Source organism: Mesoplodon bidens (assembly GCF_964165515.1).
Source record: "Mesoplodon bidens genome assembly, chromosome: 4".
Lineage (NCBI taxonomy): Eukaryota > Metazoa > Chordata > Mammalia > Artiodactyla > Ziphiidae > Mesoplodon > Mesoplodon bidens.
Window position 1 is genome coordinate 115,220,734 of NC_138160.1, and position 20,978 is coordinate 115,241,711.

General features: G+C 50.1%; 2 protein-coding genes across 2 annotated transcripts; one reads left to right on the plus strand and one right to left on the minus strand.

Moving 5' to 3' along the window:
- Positions 1-2,592: 2,592 nt before the first annotated feature.
- Positions 2,593-3,186, minus strand: TIFAB (TIFA inhibitor; the record flags this gene model as incomplete). The annotated part of the gene is made up of 1 exon (XM_081232613.1): positions 2,593-3,186. One exon carries the CDS (start codon positions 3,184-3,186, stop codon positions 2,593-2,595), a length of 594 nt encoding a protein of 197 aa, XP_081088739.1.
- A 15,709-nt stretch (positions 3,187-18,895) lies between these two features.
- Positions 18,896-20,650, plus strand: LOC308616784 (corepressor interacting with RBPJ 1-like). The gene has a single exon (XM_081233172.1). The coding sequence runs from the start codon at positions 18,970-18,972 to the stop codon at positions 20,308-20,310; it is 1,341 nt and encodes a 446-aa protein (XP_081089298.1). The 5' UTR covers positions 18,896-18,969; the 3' UTR covers positions 20,311-20,650.
- Positions 20,651-20,978: the final 328 nt, after the last annotated feature.

Below are 20,978 nucleotides of genomic sequence, written 5' to 3' on the forward strand. Positions count from 1 at the left end.
GCACTTCGGTCTGTGGGGGGATCATTGTGTGAAAAATAAAGGCAGTCCCAAAACAGTGGGCTTCATGAGACCACAGCACACATGGCTTCTGCTGCTCACCTGCCCTGACCATGTGTCTCCCATTCTACAAACCCTGAATATTGGACCTTCTGGTGCCAACGTTCACAATAATAAACCCCCTCCTGACTGCCCACCAGGTCCATGGCTAAGACAAAATCCTTCATCAGGGAATCACAGAGTGTGGATGAGCCCTCAGGCTCTGGAGCCATCCCACCAGGCTCCCAAACTTCTCTCACTCCATATTCCTGTCTAAGGTGAGCCCTTGGGTCAGGACCTATATGTTTCCCTCTCTCAGGTCTCACGATAGTAGCTAACACTTACTGAGTGGGTGCTTTGTGCCAGGTCCTGCACTAAGTGCTTTATATGTGCCACCTCCTAAAACCCTCACAGCCCACTGGCTGGCTCCAGTGGGCAGCCCAACGGGCTCCAGCAGGGAGGTGCTATCATCTTGCCCATTTTCCAGAAGGAGGAATGGAGACCAAAGCAGCCTAAGTCACTTGCCCAAGATCACACAGCTAGTGAGTGGCGTGACGTTGGGCAAGATACTTCACTTTTCTGAGCCTCAATTTCCTCATCTGTACAATGCGGTTAATACCGTTGTCTATCTGGGCATTATGGAGATTAAATGGGGGAATGTACACAGCACCTAGCAGAGCGTGGAGTCCATAGTAAGCACTCACCAGACACGGCCACTTAATAGTAGAGCTGAGGTTAACACCAGCATGAAGAGAGAGAAAACACAATGTCTCTAGCACTGCCCACAGTGATCATTTCCTGAATACATGTCTTTCCTGAGTCCCAGGTAAGCTCCCTGAGGGCAGGGCCTTAGTCAACCTGTTCACTGCTGGTTCCCCGGGCTTTGCACAGCATCTGGTACAAGGTGGGTGCTTGGTGAAAGTTGAGTGAAGGACTGCTTTGGTGGCCCCATGGGCCATTCACAGCTTTGGACAGCCCCTTCTTCTCACATCCCTTGCCCTCCTCTGCTTTGTGGCTGTGACCTGAGTGTATCTGCCTCATGCCCTATCAGATGGAATCTTCCCAAGTCTGGGCAGTCTGGGTCCTGCCCACTGCTATCTTCCCCAGGGAGAAGATGCTCAGGCCTGGCAGTGCGGTTGAACTTCCTTGCAGCCTACCCTGGGTGCAAAAGGATCTCTCTTCTTGGGCGGGAAGTGAGGAGTGTTGAAAGCCTTGTTGGAGGTGGTTACAGACCTTGGGATGTGAGCCAGCTAGTGGGCAGCTTCAGTGCCTTGGATATTGTAGAGCAGGGTCAAGGCTGATGGCAACCATCTGGGTCTGAGGTCACTCCCTTCATTACACAGGTGAACATGGTTTCTAAACCACACTCCCCCTCCCCTGGATGGCATGGAGCGTGGCTGCTTGTGCTCAGCTCCCCAGCACATACCTCCCAACATACACTGAGAAAATGAGCCCACTCTTGATCTCCCACTAGTCCACCCCCGTTGGCATATGACCCACCCTTTTTTTTTTTTTTTTTTTTTTTTTTGCGGTACGCGGGCCTCTCACTGTTGTGGCCTCTCCCCTTGCGGAGCACAGGCTCCGGACGCGCAGGCTCAGCGGCCATGGCTCACGGGCCCAGCCGCTCCGCGGCATGTGGGATCCTCCCAGACCGGGGCACGAACCCGTGTCCCCTGCATCGGCAGGTGGACTCTCAACCACTGCGCCACCAGGGAAGCCCTGACCCACCCTTGAGTGAAATAACTGCTGAACTGTATTCTGTCACAACCTCCCACCCCGCCCTCTCATAGAATTAGTCCTGGAAGAGCCCATTGCTCTGGGAAGCTACCTTCCCCTGAAGACCTTTGCCCTCTGGTCAGCCAAGGCTTTGATCCAGAAGTGAGAGTGGGGGAGCATGAGGATGAAGAGGATGACAGTGACAATGAATTTCTGGGCAGGCCCAGCCCCCAGCTCCCCATCCCCAGGAAGCCCTCAGCTCTATCTTCAATTCATCCTTTCCAGAACTGTGAGCCCCCGCCTTGCCAATTTCCTCTTACACCTCTTCTCTATTTCCCACCCCTGCCTCTGCATGACGATGTGGTGTGCAGGCGGCCCATCTGGGGATCAGGGTATGCCAGCTTAATGAAATACTTGCAGTTTATTAAACACAGGCTTCCCTAAGCCCCGAGTGCCTGTGGGTATTTGAAAGCCCAAGGTAACCCCAAGCTACCACAAACGTAATTGTTACATGTGTCCATGCATTCCTGGTGCAACCTCAAACTCCAGCTCTTAAGCGGCACACAAAATTAGCAACATAAAGTAACTCCTAGTCAGATGAGAGGGGGAAATGTGGGGAAACACTGAGAGAGGCTCCCAGAACCCCTCAGGGCCTCCAAAAGTATATGAAGTTCCTGTTACCTTGCATAGCTGTGGATGCGGAGGGCACCTCCCTCACCCCTGGTGGTTCATGCTTGCAGAATAGGTTCATTGTTACGCGGCTTGTCAACCTTGCATGATGTAACTTGACTATTTCAAGTCCCATTTCAGCTAAAGCTTGCTCCGGGGTGGCCGGCGGGGCTAGCAGAGAGCACTGTCTGGGGGCTCCCTCTGGAGCTGTATTTCTGGTGCTCCTCCAGGGCCGGGCTGGGAAGGGCTGTCGAGAAGCCCCAGGTGACCCGGAGCCTGCTGCCCTGAACCTGAGGGAGGCTGCTCCTGGGGGGTGATTTCCCATTCATCGGTCTCCTCAGCCTGGAGCCTGTAAATCAGGGGCGAGGGGCTGAGTTGGAAGCAGCAGACAAAGGCCTCCAGGGACGTGCCTCCCTCGATGTGGACCACCATCTCCATGCCAGAGAAGGCGACCCTGTTGATGGTGCTCAGGGGCACCTGCTCCAGGAACCTCAGCGTCAGCCCGTTGACCCACACGCAGCCCTTGCGGCTCAGAGCCTTCAAGTTGAAGGCCAGCCGGGCACCGCCCTTCTCCAGGTAGGGTTCCAGTGACAAGTGCTGGCGGGAGAGGCGAGGGAGCTGCAGCCGGAGGTGGGCATCCGGGCCCCGGCCCACCAGCAGTGGGCTGGTGTCGTGCTCTAGCTGCAAAGGGACATTGGCGAAGGTGGCAGGGCCTGGCGTGGGGTGGTGCAGGCTCACCCGCAGGACCGTGAGGGGTCTCTCCATGGACGACAGCCTAAGAAAGATGGAGCACAGACACACAGGCGTGGGTGGAGGCAGACACTCCTCTGTGATTCCCTGAGCCTGGACATTCTTGCCCACCTCAGGGGCTCCCAGCCACCTTTGGCCAAGCAGGGCCGGGCACTGAACGTCCATGCAGTCATTCTGCTCCAGCCAGGCTGCAGCCACGGCCAGAGCTGGTGTAGAAGCTCAGGCGTGCTGCTTCTAGCCTCAGCTTCATCCCTAACACACTCTGAGTGAGGCATGCTACTCACTCTCCAAATTTTAGCTCTCTCTTCTGTGACGTAGGTATGTTGATCCTTGTCTGTGCAAGGTCCAAAGCATACCAGCCTGTGTGGTGGGGTTTGGGTGGACTGTTGGCGTTTGGGGACAATTTGCCCTGCCTCATGGAAAGGGAAGGACGGAAGGTAGGATTCACCTTCCTTGTATCCGACAGTCACACAACAAATGCTTGCCAAGCCCTCCTCTGAGCCAGGCGCTGACCAGTGGCTGGGGCTGAGCTGATCAACAGGAACACCCAGCTGGGAAAGGAGAAGGGGTTTCTAGCTCCTGGCGTTGTGGAGTGACACAGAAGAGGGGACTCCCGCCTGCTCCTGGGGGATCAGAAAGGCTGCCTGGAGATCCCAAGGAAGAACAAAAACATCTAGCACATTCTAAGTGCTCCTATGCACGCTAATGCCACAAGCATCCCCTCCTCACTGTCTGGGGCAGAAGAAGATGCTGGTAATGAACTTGGAAAGAGCTGAGATCTCTCTCAGAACTGATGGGGCTCCATGGAGGTCAACTGGTCATACATATCTGCCAGTGTGCATTGCACATGTCACTTGCCTCTGTAACTCCATCTCTAGAAATTTGTCCTTTAGAATTTCACTGGCACATGCAGGAAGACTCTTTTTCTGCATGGATTAGAGGAACATAAACTCTCTGACACATGTTACCAACCCCATATGGCCCAGGACATGCCAACACCTTCTACAGGAACCAAGGACTGACCGGACCTGAATAACTAAATGTACACTTTCCCAGCGCCAGGCTTTTGCTTACAGTATTTTCTCTCCTGAGAATGTATCTTCCATCCCAAAGTGCTCAAGGCCCGGTTCAAATGTGACCTCTTCCATGAAGCTCTTTTCCTCTCTCTGCACTCAGACCCTCACAACAAGGAGGCTCCCCCTGGGGCTGTTCCATTCAGTCCCTTTTCCATTATGTGTCAGTTATGGGGGTCCTTGTCCCATCTTCCCTGTGCTCTTCTCCTCCTGTCATCCCTGAGGCCTCCCGAGGGCAGAGCTGCCTCGATGCCCTGTGTCCCACTGCCCGGTCCAGACGGAGCCTGGCCACAGCAAGTGTCTGGGGGCACACCTGCCAAACGGCTAAATGAGAAGAGGCTCACGCATGTGAAAATCGTGGGAAATCAAGTCCAGAGAGACCCCACATGAGAGTCTGGTCCTTAAAGGCTGTGGGACAGGCTCCAAGTCCCTCCAGACCCTGGACTCCCTATCTTTGGGGGGAGAACCTCCCGATCTGATAGAGTGCAGAGCCCTTAGGGCTCTCCCTTTTCCCTCATGCACACACGCAGCCCCACACAGACACACCACAACCACACCCCGCTTCTTGCCCCAGCCTGCAGAAAGCCTCTCCCTGAGGTGTGTGTAAACTAGGCCCAGGACAGTGGAGCTGGACAGCCAAGTCCTCAGGCCTGGCCAGGAGCTCAGAGTTCACTTCCAGGAACCAATCCCATGGCCCAGGGACCCTAAGCGAATCCCTCAGAAAAAAGGGTTCAACCCTGCTCTTGTGACCTTACTCTCTGCTCTGCTGAGTCCTCCAGAGCTGATAGAAATCCCCCTGCCGGCGCAGAGCCCCTGCAGAGGCCTTCTCTTTGCTCCAGGAGCCCAGTCGTGCCGGGGAAGCAGAATCTCAGAGGAAGACTCTCTGGGGTATGTGCCTGGCGAGAAGCCCCGTCCCAGTCCCATTAGACCTTCTCCCCTCACTGTGAGTTCAAGTCTCTGACCTCCACCTACCTTAATTCCAGGGTCACATCTGACTCCGGCACTGCAGCTGTGAGCTCTCGGGAGGAAGTGGGTCTAGGCTGGGGCGGGTCTGGGGATGGCAGCTACGCCTGCGGTTCAGGGAATTGATGCGTCAGAATGCTCATCAGGTTTGTTGCTTTCTTCCATTTTCCCTTTAGGAAAGAAAATGGAAGTGTAATTTCTTGTTGCAGAAGTGCAGCCCCTGAGGTCGGAAACCCCAGTCTGGGACCCTTGCTAGGAGAGGCCCCTGAGTTCCCTCCCGGGTTTCATCTCTGCCAGTCTCTACTGCCCCGTCCCCAGGGACCTTGAGAGCTATTTCAGGGTATGAACAGAGTTCCTCTTCCCCCCTGCCACGTGGGTGGGGCAAAGGCATCCCAGACCTGTTAGAAAGGGGAGCTCTTTTGGACAGAGGGCCAGTGAGGGGAGCTCCCATTGCATTTGGGAGACTGTGAGGGGGTCACTGTGGCCGGACCAGAGGTGGCCAAGGGAGCTATGGGCAACACGGTGGTCCACTGAGTGTCTCAGGAAAGGGCAGGGCCTCAGGGGAAGGATAAAACAGCTACTCACAGAGGGTAGCCTCTCCAGCAGTAGGACAGCAGGAAGGCCACCTTCTACGCCCACCTCTCCAGGGCTCTGCTGGCCTTCGAGGGCAGCCTGGAAGAGACCAAGATGGATGTGTGTCCAGCACTGGCCCCGGATTATCTCAATCTCTCTTCTCTAACTGCCTCCTAGAAAAAAAAAGAAATACTTGCTAGAAAAAGTTAATATCGGGGCTTCCTTGGTGGCGCAGTGGTTGAGAGTCGGCCTGCCGATGCAGGGGACATGGGTTCGTGCCCCGGTCCGGGAGGATCCCACATGCCGCGGAGCGGCTGGGCCAGTGACCCATGGCTGCTGAGCCTGCGCGTCCGGAGCCTGTGCTCCGCAGCGGGAGAGGGCACAACAGTGAGAGGCCCGCGTACCGCAAAAAAAAAAAAAAAAAAAAAAAAAAAAGTTAATATCATACAGAGCCTCTACAACTTCTCATTAACAATGTTCTACAATTAATAAAAAAAGTACTAGGCATGCTAAGCTACAAGACCAACTGTCAAACAAGAGAAAAAACCAACAGAAACAATCTCACTATGTACATCCACAAAAAGAGCTGTACAAGAATGTTCACAGATGTGGATAGATCTAGAGACTGTCATACAGAGTGAAGTAAGTCAGAAAGAGAAAAACAAATATCGTATACTAACGCATATATGTGGAACCTAGAAAAATGGTACAGATGAACTGGTTTGCAGGGCAGAAGTTGAGACACAGATGTAGAGAACAAATGTATGGACACCAAGGGGGGAAAGCAGCGGGGGGGGGGGATGGTGGTGTGCTGAATTGGGCGATTGGGATTGACATGTATACACTGATGTATATAAAATGGATGACTAATAAGAACCTGCTGTATAAAAAAAATAAATAAAATTAAAAAAAAGAATGTTCACAGAAGTTTTATCCTATTAACCCCAAACTAGAAGCAACCCAAATGTCCATTAAGAAAAATGGATAAAAATTTGTATAATATGTATACAGTGAAACACTACACAGCAGTAAAAAAGAGAATGGACCAATGATACACAAAACAATGGAGATGAATCTCATGACCATTATGGAGAGCAAAAGAAACCAGGCACAAATGATATAGACTGTGTGATTCCATTTACATGAAATGTAAGAACAGATAAAACTAGCCTATGGTAATAGAGGTAAGAGTATTGAATGATCTCTGCAGAGAGGTATTGACTGGTGTATTCATTTACTGGGGCTGCCATAACAAAGTACCACAAATGGGGTCACTTAAATAAACAGAAATGTATGGTCTCAAAGTCCTGGGGACTAGAAGTCCAAGACTGTTTCAAGAGGATTAGTTCCTTCCGAAAGAGAATCTGTTCCAGGCCTCTCACCTAGCTGCTGGAGGTTTGCTGGCAATCTTTGGCATTGCTTGGCTTGTAGAGGCATCACCCTGATCTCTGCCTTCGTCATCACGTGGCATCCTCCCTGCACGCAGTGGTTCCAATGACAGCATTTCAGGTGCGCTGGTTGGCTTATGAGGCGGAGGGGCCTGGGGCAGGCAGTCAGGCTAGACCTCAGGGCTCTTGCCGGCACCATACCCCCGCTCAGCACAGACAGCTTCACCTCCCTGGTGGACGGATGGATAACCAGAAGTCCAAATGGCCACTCTGAGGAGCTTTAAGGTCTGCAAACACACCAGGGCTCAGCCTGCTGAGTGGAAGGTGGCTCGCCATGCTCCAGAGACCTTCCTCTCGGCCCATGGGTCTGCTTAGCTCAGACTGCCGGCCAGCTGCATGTCTCGGAACCATGGTCCTCCCCAGGGCCCCTCACACACAGTGCCTTCCCTTCTTGGTGATACTCAGGTATTTCCTCCCATCTGCAGGGAAGGGCAGTGAGCCTCAGGCAGAAGCCTGGCAGGGGCTTTGCTGCCCCTAGGTGTATGACCCTGGGTAAGTCCTATTCCCTCTCCATGTCTTAGTTTTCCTCGCCGGGGCATGGGACATCCCTCCTCACTGCCCCCTGGAACCAGGCCTCAGTGAGAGGAAAGCTGTGTCCCCACTCCCAGCCCTGGCACGGGAGAGTGAGTGGGTGGAAGAGATGTGCTCGTGGCCCGAGTTCCCTCATAACTCAGCTCCCAGCAGTTCCCAGCAAGAGAGAGAACTGAAACAGCGGGGGAACTTATGTGACAAGAGGAAGAGCTGCCCAGCTGCATCTCCCAAGGGCCAGCAGGAAGGCGTGCTGGTAACTGTCTGGCCTTTCCCCGGGGGCAGGGGGAGAGCCAGGGGAGGTGAGCGCAGGGGGAGTGAGGTGCTGGCTTCTCTCTGCTCGGCGCCCTTGGCTAGGACGGCCTCCTTTGGCTGGTGTCAGGACGCTGGGGAGTGTACATCAGTGAGCAAACGCCCCCAGTCGTGCTCCTTCGAGAGCTCGGGGACAGAAGGACAGCTCCTGGGGCTCCTACAATGGTGGGCAGACGAGGACTCTACTGTTAGATAGACTCGGGTCTGAGGCTTGGCTCCTTCTTGTAGCAACTGTGTGCCCTCAGACAAGTTACTCAGCCTCTCTGAACCTGATTTCTGCTCTGTAAAATGAGGATAATTTGTTGCTGTGTGAGGGCTAAATGAAACGTGCAAAGTGCCAAGCACGTGGGGAGGGTTGGTAGGTAGAAGACCAGAGTTGAGTGCAGATGCACTAGTTCTTCTGGATCCTGGGGAGAGGGGCTGGCAGAGCCGACTGACAGCTTGCACAAACCCCAGATTCTCAGAAGCCTTCAGGTTTTGCTTAAGACAAACATAATTCTGGAGCTGAATACATAATTTGCATGAGTTCAGTAGAAATTCCATTTTTAAATGATAATGAAGTAAAACGGATGCTCTAGAAAGAACCTCCATGTTCTGGCTGGGGCACGTGGCCCTAACCCAGGAGGAGAAGGCTACTCAGTATACAGGAAAGGAAGCTGAGGCTCACAGCAATCAGTCGACTAATTAAGATCACCTGTCTGGGAAATGTCCGAACCAGGATTTGGGCCCGGTCTGTTGTACTCCTGGGCCTAAACATAAAGCTATCGTGCTTCATGGGTGGTGTTCTGTGCGGTCCAGCTGCCCCACCTTCTCCAGACGTGTGCTCCGCGGGCTGGCTGGCAGTGCGCTCAGCAGAGAGGGCCCTGCTTCCAGCCTGCCAAGCCAGTGTGGCCGCTCACCACCCCCGTCCCCATCAGGACATCCCCGCGTGTCCTGATAGCCTGTGGCCACCAGGTGGCAGCATCCCTCAACCCGGTGGTTTGCTCTTCTAGGCGGAAAGGGGCGGACGGTGAAAGTCTGGGGGAGTCATTCATGGGACTGCTGGGGAGGGAGGGCGACAGGGTCCTTGTTTCTCTGACTCAGAATGCCCTGAAATGGCCCAAGGTGAATCTACAGCAAATCTCACCAGAGGACACCAACTCCGCCCGTGGAGACAGAGCAGGAAGCCAGAGGGTGAGGCCCCGCAGAGCGGCGGTTGGTTATAAGGGCAGATGCTGGGACAGACACGTCCCTGCCCAGGGACAAACTTAGTACGCAGCACAGCGAGGGTGAGAGGCCAGGTCTGCTTCCTTACCTGTAAGATGGAGTAGCCATGATCCTCTCCAAGGAGGGGCCCCCTTGGAGGAAAGGCACGCACCGCACTCGGCCCAGGCCAGCACTTCGTGCTCACTAAGCACTCAGGATACAGATGGAGCGGTTGTTACCATGATCGTCAGGACAGCGTTCCCTGCCCCCACTGAGCCGTCAGGTAAGAAAAAAAATAGCTGACACTTGTAGAGATGGTGTTGTGACGGGGGGATGCCCAGAATATGAACCCAGGAGGGGCACCTAAACTGCCAGGTGTGGGGAGCACCAGGGAAGCACCCTGGAGGAGGGGCCGCTGTGCTGACTCGTGCAGAATGACTAGGAGCTGGCCAGGTGGAAGCGATGATAGGTGGGGTGGCACCTGGCGGAGGAAGGTGGCGTCAGATGCCCAGCTGCTGGAAGGGCTCTCCCACGCTTTGCTCTATGCCCTTGGCTTATAAGAATGGTAACGACGACAGTGACGGTGCATTTGAATTTTAAAACAATAATGAAATGAGCATTGAGTGAGTCCTGACTCTATCCTGTGTCCTGTGCTAAGCCCTTATATGAACTGTCTTATTTAATCCTCACTACACCTGTGGGAGAGGTTCCACTATCAACTCTGTTTCACAAATGAGAGAGCAGAGGCACAATGAAGTAACTTACTCAAGATCACCCACATAGAAGGTCAGGAGCTGCCTCTCAAACCCAGGTCTGATCTTCAGATCATTGCCCTCAACTCCTGTGCTCCCAAGGGGCAAGCCCTTTCCCCTCTCTGGGCCTTGGGTCCCCAACTTCTGATGGCTGGGCTGGGCTGGGTGAAGCGAATGGCTATGAGGGACGGCCCTGGCTGCTTATTCCTGCTGCGTTCCCTCCCAGAGTGCTGGTGGGGCCTCCTTGCGCAGGTGGGGCTGGCCAGCGTGGCCCGGGGGGTGACCTCCACCTGCTCCAGAGCCAGAGATGGTGAGCATTCTGCCCATGCTCCCTCCTCTATGCCAGGGGTCATTGCTAAGCCCAATTTCATTATTGTTCTGTGTTCCTAATATATGTCAGTTTTACTTTATGCTAAATCCAATAATGGAGCCCTGACCAATGCCTGGGGCAGGCCCCGGAGACATGGTGCCTGGGAATTCTGAGGCCTTGTGGGCTCTCACCTTGGGGTGGGATAGTCAGGCCATGTAGAGCCAGTGCCAGCAAGCCCAGCAATTACCTTGTGCTTTTACTTCCTTGTTTCCCACTGAGCTAAGGGCTGTCCTTTAGGCTGCCTGGGGAGGAGGGGCTTGGGGAAGGCAGAGGCAGAGGCGTCTTGCATGCTGGCCTGTGTGCTGTCCCCTCCTGCTTCACTCACAGCATCCAGAGCAGCTGTGGGCTGGAGGGCAGGGAGGGAGCCCTCCCCGGGAGCCCAGCCTTGGCTCTGCCATGGACATACTTTGTGACAAGTTGCTTTTCCTCTCTGGGCCTCACTATCCTCATCTGTAGAATGGGGATAATCATGCCCTGCCCAACCTCCCTGGCCCTATAGCCAGTATCTTCATCTAACACTTGGAGAGGGATCAGCTTTCACCTGGTCAAAAGGATATGCCACGGGCTTCTTTCTTTTTCAGTCAAGAACCCATATTGAAGAAACACAGCTCGATCTTATTTAAAGAATGCAACTGGCCAGGAAAGGTGGCCCCAAACACAGCACAACACACATCAAACATGGGGGTTTTGTTTTTAATTAAGTGAGGTAAAAGCCTAGCATAAATACTTTAACTAAAATTTAGGAATAAAATGTATTCTGAGATTAGCATGTCTTCAAAGGCAGATTTTTAACATACCATGTAAAAAACCTCTGTGCGGCAATTTAGGTGCCTGGAGGTATTCCATGTAGATCTGACAGCAGGCGGATGAAGGGAAACAAACCAAACTGTTCCTCTGCAAATAGTTACCTTTCTTTAAATTGTGGTCAAATGCACATAACACAGTTTTCCATGTTAGCCATTTTAAATGTACAGTTCAGTAGTGTTAAGTATATTCCCGTGTTGTACAATCTCCAGAACCTTTTCATCTTGCACAACTGAAACTTTAAACCCATTAAACAACAGCTCTCCGTTTCGCCCTCCCTCCAGCCCCTGGCAACCACCATTCTACTTGTTTCTGTGGGTTGGACTATTCTAGATACCTCATATAAATGGAATCATACAGTATTTGTCCTTTTGTGATCGGCATATGTCACTTAACATAATGTCTTTATGGTTCACCCATGTCGTAGTATGTGTCACAATTCATTCATTTTTTTTTTTTTTCGCGGTACGCGGGCCTCTCACTGTTGCGGCCTCTCCCGTTGCGGAGCACAGGCTCCGGACGCGCAGGCTCAGCGGCCATGGCTCACGGGCCCAGCCACTCCGTGGCATGTGGGATCTTCCCGGACCGGGGCACGAACCCGTGTCCCCTGCATCGGCAGGCGGACTCTCAACCACTGCACCACCAGGGAAGCCCCTCATTCATTTTTGAGACTGAATAATAATCCATTGTACGTATATACCACATTTTGTTGATCCATTAATCTGTCAATGGACATTCGGGTTGCTTCTGCTTTAGGCTATTGTGAATAATGCTGCTGGGAATACGGTGTATAAATACCTGTTTGATACCTTGCTTCTAGTTCTTTTGGATATATACCCAGCAGTGAAATTTCTGGATATGTTAATTCTGTGTTTAATATTTTGAGGATCTGCCCTACTGTTTTCGATAGTGGCCACACCATTTTACATTCCTACCAACAGTGCACAAAGGTTCCAATTTCTTCACATCCTTGCCAACACTTGTTATTTTCTGTTGTTGTTGTGTTGTTATTTTATTTTATTTTATAGTAGCTATCCTAATGGGTGTGAGGGGATATCTCACGGTGGATTTGATTTGCAGTTCCTTAATGATTACTGATGTTGAATATCTTTTAATGTGCTGTTGGCCATTTGTATATCATCTTTGGAGAAATGTCTGCTTTAAGTCCTTTGCCCATTTTTTTAACTGGGTTATTTGTTTTCCTGTTATTAAGTTATAGCAGTTCTTTACATATTCTGGATATTAACCCCTTATCAGATATGGGATATACAAATACTTTCTCCCATTCCATGGGCTGCCTTTTCTCTCTGTTGTGTCCTTGAATGCACAGAAATTTAAAATTTTGATATATTCCAAGGTACCTATTTTTACTTTTGTTGCCTGTGCTTTTAGTGTCACATCCAAGAAGTTATTGCCAAATCCAATGTCATGTAGTTTATCTTCTAAGAATTGTATAGTTTTAGTTCTTACATTTAGATCTTTAATCCATTTTGAGGTAATTTTTATATACCGTGTAAGGTAGGCATCCAGAGTCCAACTTCATGTGGATATCCAGTTTTCTTTCAAATAGTTATCTTAAGATAAGATTTATGATTGATGGTGACAGTTACCATATTTGACCATATTTGGTTGAATAAAATATTTTACATACCTTGGCTACAATACAAAACGAAAAGCATTCAAATTCACCTTGTAGGTTTTGTTAATTTCATGTTCCCATCTTTATATTGTTTAACAGAAATACTCTTCGTTAAAAATAACATGCTGGGCTTCCCTGGTGGCGCAGTGGTTGAGAATCCGCCTGCCGATGCAGGGGACACGGGTTCGTGCCCCGGTCCGGGAAGATCCCACGTGCCGTGGAGCGGCTGGGCCCGTGAGCCATGGCCACTGAGCCTGCGCATCTGGAGCCTGTGCTCCGCAACGGGAGAGGCCACAACAGTGAGAGGCCCGCGTACCGCCAAAAGAAAAATAAATAAATAACATGCTGCACTCTCAGCAGTGTAGATTGTTTTCCAACAATATAAATTTCGGGGAGGTGTTAGTGGGCAGATCAATGAATCATCCATGTGGTGGGTCACTTACCAGGCTCAGCGCCTGCCCTTTCCTGCCTGTGAGCAGGATCCTGTGATGCTTGGTCTCTGCACTTTCCCGGTGTTCCTGATATCACAGATTTTAAGGGTAAGGGTTGGTATCATTGTTATGAAAGCTCCGGGCAGACAGCCACCACTGAGCACCATTTCTTGCAGGTTTGGGCCCTGGACTCAGAGCCCACAAGCAGAGTTCTGAACCCCCAATGCAGTAGACACATAAAATGCAGAGATTCAAAGCACTTCCGAACTTTTGACTTGCTCATAGTTTAAAGCTCCTCCTAGAAGGCTGCTTCTTTAAACTGCTGGATACTTCCCACAGGGAAAACTGGTCTCCAATGCACAGAGTGCCACCTGCAGCAGGCGTCTGAGGGGCCTGTGCTATTCACGCTGGGTGTCCACTCACCCCTGCCGCCTCTCACACCTCAAGCCACCTTCCACATCTGGAATAGTCATCATGAGCTGGAGGCGGACCCGAATTTCCTGGGAAAATGCTAAATCACGGAGGCTTCTGGTGCAAAGAAAAATAGCCTGGCCAAGATTTGGGGCTGCGAGCCTCAAATGCCACCTCAGGAAGCAGCCGTCACCATGGGTAGTGCAATCTGGCTTGATTTTGCCAAAACAAAGGAAAGGCCCTCCAGCAATTGCTGTGGCTTTGTTTTGCAAAATTAAATTGCCTGCTTTTAATTCTCCTTTACCGGCTTAATAAAAATTGGAATTTCAAAACCAGTGAAAGACAGAAACCTCACTTTGGAGTGGATGTCAGATCCCACATGACCTGCATTTCAGTCTGGGACAGAGAGGTGGATCATGGCAACTTCTGGGAAGTGGAGGCTTTGGTGGCAGTAGGATTCCCTAGGCTTTGGAGCTCCTGGACCACCCCCATGTGTACACGTGCTCGGAGCCCATGGGGACTCATAGCTGTTTCCACACACAGAACAGAAGCTTGCCAGACTTCCCCACTTCAGGACCCTACCCCGGCATGCCTCCAGAGCCAAGTTCCAGCTCATTTATGTATATTTCCAAGTGGGGCTTCTGGACCTCTTCCCAAGGAGCAGGCTGGGCCCAAAGGGAACTGGCCTCCTTTGCACACAGCCCTGGATGGGCTCTGCAGCAGCCAAGCATATGAGACACCCCCCGCCCTCAAGGAGGTCCAGGCACATGCAGAAGACAGGCTCTCAGACAAGTACCACCCAGTGGGACCCAGGAGGGAAGCACGAGGACAAGAGAGTCCCAACAGTGTGCCAAGACCAGCCTAGGGGGATTAGGAAGCCTTCCTCAAGGAGATGATGCCAAGGCCAGTCTTGAAGAACCAACAGGAACTGACCAAGTTAGTAAAGGAGGAGCAGGCATCTCAAGAGGGGGACGTGCATGAGCAAAGACTCACTCAAGTGCGAGGGAGCCAGACGTCAGAGAACTATAGGAGAAGGAGAGGGCTGCTGCTTCCTCAGCCTCTGCACACACACTGAGGTTCTGCTGTAACCACTGCCCCCACGTCCTCCTGGCTCTTCCCCTCCAGTCTCTCCCTTGACCCTGTCAAAGCCCCAAAGTTGATTGGGTTTGATGGGGCATGTTGGCCTTCATCGCTTAGCTTGTTTTCCTATCTCTGCTGTCCCATTGAGTACCCTAAGCCACAGCCCCTCATGAAGAATATACAGTCTCTGCCCCCAGAATGTGGGAGGCCACCAGAGAAAGAAGGTCCAGCATACAGTCTGGATGGTGCCATACCCAGAGAACCTGCAACCTGGGTCTTTGGAAGGTAGTGTGGCTCTTGGGTTAGGTGGACTGAATCTTAGTCCCACCTCCACCACTAATGTATCAAGGGGCTTGGGCAAGTCACATGAAGCTCTCGGAGCCTCGGTTTCCCATTTCTAAAATGGCGAGGGAGTGAGGATGCAGTGAGATTGAGGTCGTGCTTGTAAAGCACAGAGTAGGGAGACGTCAGCTAGCGTGACTGTACTGATTTCCCGAACCTAGACGAAGAGAGGCAAAGTGGTGATCGCCTATCTTGTCTTCTCCAGAATTCCCACATTAAGTTTTTCTCTACATTCTCTCTCCCTCTCTTCTCTCTCCAGTGTAATGAAGGTTTGGCTGGTTTAACACAGATCTAAAGCAGTGGCTCCAACAAGAGACAAATATATTTCTCATTTACCTAATAGGCCAGGTGTAAGCAGTCTAGGGCTCCTAATGGTGGTTCCACAGTGTCAGCAACCTGAGTTCTTCCCAGCCTGTCACTCTGTCAACCCCAGAGCATTGTCGTCATCCATGTGGCTCCAAATGGCTCTTCCCTGCCATGTCTGCATCCCAACCAGCGGGACTGGGGCAGACCAAAAAGCACATGGCACATCCTTTCCCTTTAAAGGCATGACCTGGAAACTGCCCACATCACTTCTGCTCACATCCTTTTGGCCTGGCCTTAGCCACGGGCTAGACCTAGCTGCAAGGGAGGCTGGGTAGCTGTGTGCTCAGTGACCAAATGATGGCTGTCTTATCATAGACAAAAGGGAAACCAGATATTGGGAGACAGTTGAGTCTTCTTTTCTCAGCCCGCTAGCCTACTCCTCAAGGGTGTGAAAGCTCAGATCTGGGCTCCACTGCTATAGATTTATTCACACGGAGGGAGGCTGACTGCTAACCTGACACCTCGGAACTGCTATAGTGAAAAGCCCCACGATCAGCCCTCTGCCTTCTTAGAGAGTGGAACAAGGGACAGTCTAAAACAGCAGCAGGAAGACTGCAGTTTAGCTGGGGGAAGGCTTCCCCGAGAGAGGGGACTGTTCTCTGTAGAAGCTGCTGGGCTTCTACACACAACTTGGTACAGACCTCTGTGTACTGGAGGGTGCCTGATGACCAGTCGTTGGGTACAGAGAAAGTGGTGGCTAGAGGGAGGAAGTCTGAGATTATTTTCTATTCAAAAGATACAGTATTTCTCTTAAGGTTATACTCTGTTCTTTTTTTTTTTTTTTTTTTTTGCGGTAGGCGGGCCTCTCACTGTTGTGGCCTCTCCCCTTGCAGAGCACAGGCTCCGGATGCGCAGGCTCAGCAGCCATGGCTCACGGGCCTAGCCGCTCCGCGGCACGTGGGATCCTCCCAGACCGGGGCACGAACCCGTGTCCCCTGCATCGGCAGGCGGACTCTCAACCACTGCGCCACCAGGGAAGCCCCTATACTCTGTTCTGAGACACAGCCTCACAAAGTAAAAGGCTTTTTGCTTGCTTTATTTTTATGTACTGTTTTGAAAAGTTTATACGTTCACATTGTTTACAATCTTTGAAAAGATAAAAAGGAATAGAGTTCAAAGTCCCTCACCCCTCCCAATAGGGAAGCACTATACTGAGTGTCCTGAGTGCCTTCCTGATACTCTTTCTGCAAGTACAGCAAACATGAACAGACAATGCCGCCATGCCCACCCACCTCTTTTCTAAACGCTCTCTGGTGCCCTGCTCTGTGGATGTGTCCTCAAGGACAGCCGCTCACGTTCTTCCCAGTGGCCTCGCTCTCTCTGTCCTTTGATATTTCACAAGAGTAGCCCGAGACATGACAACAAATATTTCATACCCTCCACACATGACATTTTTCACATATGCTTTACAAATGTGCGTCTTCACCCCGAATCCAATGTCCTGGGAGACATGTCTTTTCCACATGGCCACTAATATAATATAAAAAGCATTTTCCCCTTTCTTCAGCCCCAGGGGGGAGCTATATCATGAAAATGGAAAAGTGATGAGAAAATGAGAAATCCTGCCTAGGGAGCTGTCTCTCCAAGTGGTTTTCCAGAGGCTCCCTGGGACTGACTGCATCACCTTGTGAAGTGTAAATCACCAGCTAGGCCTGCTGAAGCTGTCACCCAGTGGCCCGGTGCATGGCTATTTCTGTTTGGTGGCCATTGACCCAAAACGTCCCTGCTGTGTAAGTGTGGTCCTCTGCCTGTCCACCCACTTGTCTGCTGTCAGCAGGCCTGGCACCGGGGTGGGCACACACTCCCCATGGGCCCATCTGCTTGCAGAACTGCAGAGTTTCTAGGTGAGGCCCATGACCACCACGGTTCAACCGTTTGGAGGCAAACCCTACTGCTGCCGGGCTTGCAGCAGACCATGGGGTGCCTCCAGTGCCTTCCAATAAAGCCCGGGGCCTCTGCGCTCAAGCTTGGCAGCCTTTGCGAGCCTTCAGCACAAGCCATGGCCTGGAAACCCGGGAACCTGGCTAAAACACAAGGGCCAGGGCTTGGTAAATGCCAGCCTCAGCCTGCCTTTCCTTCCCTCGCCCTGCCCTGCCCTCTAACCCCTAACACACCCAAGCTATCAATAAGTGCAGCTCAGAGAAGCAAAATTTCCCCTGGTCTCTTGCTCTCTGGTACTTCCAAAAAAACTCCAAGCCCTACTGTCTATAAGAAAGTTCACAGTTCGCGGGTGCTAGGGGGCGCTGTCGGGCAACATTTGTGCGCTCAAAACGTCTTACCTGCATTTTTCAAAAACGAGGCATTATTTTTTAGAACAAGTTGAGGTTCAGAGCAAAAATGAGCAGAAAGTACAGAGAGTTCCCTTATACTCCCCTGTGCCCTCCCCCATCCCAACCCACAGCCTCCTGCACTGTCAACATCCTCCACCAGAGTGGCACGTGTGTTAAGCCTACGTTGACACATTATTATCGCTCAGATTCCATAGTTTACGTTAGGGTTCACTCTTGCTGTTGTACGTTCTATTGGGTTTTGGCAGATGTATAATGACAGGTGTCACCATTATAGTATCATACAGAGTAGTTTCGCTGCCCTAAACATCCTCTGTGCTCTGCCTTTTCATCCCTCTCTCCCCTCAATTTCCGGAGGCCACCAAACTTTTTACTGTCTCCACAGTTTTGCCTTTTCCCGAATGTCATATAGGGGGCATCCCACGGTGTGTAGCTTTTTCAAATCGGCTTCTTTTCACTTAGTTACATACATTTAAGTTTCCTGCATGTCTTTTCATGGTTTGATAACTCATTTCCTTTTAGTGCTGAATAATATTCCATTGTCTGGATGTACCACACGTTTACTTACCCATTCACCTATGGAAGGACATCTTGGTTGCTTCCAGTTTGGGGCAGTTATGAGTAAAGCTGCTATAAACCTCTGTGAGCAGGTTTTCGCGTGGACGTAAGTTTTTAACTCAGTTGAGTGAATTCCAGGGAGCACACTGCTGGATTCTTACCCTGTGTATCCAGAGGCAGGATGTTCAGTGGGGTAGGCTGTCTTATAATCGGTCAGCTCACGGGGACCCCTGCAGAGTCTCACATCCTTGACGGCCAGGACGCCGACCTCACTCTTTCAGAGTCCCTGCTCCCTCTTGGTGGCAGAGATACACCGAGAGGTGTGAGTGGTAGGCCTGCCTCTACCCCTCCTCTCTCTCTTTCATTCTTTACTCCACAAAGTGAGGGTCTGACGATTTTTCATTATCAACTGAATTTTTTTTTCCAACACCAGCATTTAAGAAAATCAAGTATACAGCTTTTCATTCATTACTGGTATTTTTCTGTCATTGTTGGAGTGATTAATGTCACACCTCTTATTTGTTCTGTTTGTTGCAAACATACAGCTGCACTGACATTCAAATTGGTTATGAGGAAGTTCTCTCTGCCACAGGAGGCGCAGTTCCGGTTAGGCAGCAGAGTTTGTTTACGCTGGTCTCAGATCTAGCGGCTGCCTTCCTGAGCTCAGGCTCCAAAATGGGAAAATCCTTCGCCAATTTCATGTGCAAGAAGGACTTTCATCCTGCCTCCAAATCCAACATCAAAAAAGTATGGATGGCAGAACAGAAAATATCATATGATAAGAAGAAACAAGAAGAATTAATGCAACAATATCTTAAAGAACAAGAATCATATGACAATAGATTGCTTATGGGAGATGAACGTGTAAAGAATGGCCTTAATTTCATGTATGAGGCTCCACCAGGGGCTAAAAAAGAAAACAAAGAGAAAGAAGAAACAGAAGGAGAGACCGAATACAAATTTGAATGGCAAAAAGGGGCCCCACGAGAAAAATATGCCAAAGATGACATGAACATCAGAGATCAGCCCTTTGGTATTCAGGTTCGAAATGTGAGGTGCATTAAATGTCACAAGTGGGGTCATGTCAATACAGATCGAGAATGTCCTTTGTTTGGTCTTTCTGGAATTAATGCAAGTTCAGTTCCCACTGATGGCTCAGGACCATCGATGCACCCCTCGGAGCTAATAGCGGAGATGAGAAACAGTGGGTTTGCACTGAAACGAAACGTACTGGGGAGAAACTTGACCGCAAATGATCCATCACAGGAATATGTTGCAAGTGAGGGTGAAGAAGATCCAGAAGTCGAATTTTTAAAGTCACTAACAACCAAACAAAAACAGAAACTTCTCAGGAAATTGGATCGACTTGAGAAGAAAAAAAAGAAAAAGAGAAAAGATAGCAAAAAGAAAAAGCTTCAGAAGAGCAGAAGTAAACACAAAAAACATAAAAACAAATCCTCCTCCTCTTCCTCCTCTGGTGGCACTTCAGAAAGCAGCAGTGAGAGTGACAACAAAGAAAAAAAAATACAGAAGAAGAAAAGAAAGAAAAACAAGCGTTCAGGGAATTACAACAGTGGTTCTGAAGAGACGGACAAGTCTAAGAAGAGAAAACTTGATGAAGAACGTTCTAGCAGTCACAGTAACAAGGAAAAGCCTAGGTTTTTAAAACAAGAGAATTCTGGGGAGAAGAGCAAATGGAGGCATTCTGATTCTGACAGAAAGCCCAGAAGCCATAACCAGAGTCCAGAGGAGAGAGGATCTGGAAGAAATGAGAGAGGCAGCAGGAGCCAGAGCAGGGATGAGAGGAGGAGGAGAAGCCGAAGCAGAAGTCATGGTGGTTACAAGCCAAGAGAAACAAGAAGACGGCCACGGCGAAGTCCCAGTGAAGAGTGGGACAGAAGAAATGAGGCCAGAAGCCATGACACAGATAGATACAGAGGAGGGAAAATGCACAGAGCATTATCAGGAGACAGGCACACTAGAGTGATGCAAAGAGAATGTAGAAGTAGAGAATAGAGACTTGTATGTGACAATTACCTGGAAATAAAAATATCGCCACTTTCTTTTTGAATACCTTTAGCAAGGGCTAAATTATGTACTATTGTCTTTCTAATAAAAAAGCTCTATTTTAATTTTTCATCTCTGTAAACAGTTATATCAACTACAAAACTACATGAATCCCATAAGAATGAACTTGGCAAATATTTGTAAGTGATCTATTTTGGGGCTGTAAAAATATTTTCTGTTCATTAATATTTCTTGTGCCCTATACTAAAACAAAAACCCCATGTAACTGCGTGACATTTTCTTTATTCTGAAACATCATTAAAAGAATGACAGACAGTAAAAAAAAAATTGGTTATGAAACAAACTAATAAAGAAGATGGGATATATATATATAATATATATATATATATATATATATATATGATGGAATACTACTCAGCCGTAAAAACAATGAAATTGTGCCATTTGCAACAACATGGATGGGCCTGGAGGGTATTATGTTTAGTGAAATAAGTCAGACAGAGAAAGACAACTACTGTCTGTTATCACTTATAAGTGGAATCTAAAAAAAAATGAATATAACAAAAAAGAAACAGATTCGCAGATGTTGAGAACAAACTAGTGGTTACCAGTACGGAGAGGAAGGGGCAAGATAGGGGTAGGGGATTAAGAGGTAC

What these genes read in the sequence shown, in the direction of transcription:
- LOC308616784 (XM_081233172.1), top strand. Translation starts at nt 18,970, where the DNA reads ATGGGAAAATCCTTCGCCAATTTCATGTGCAAGAAGGACTTTCATCCT.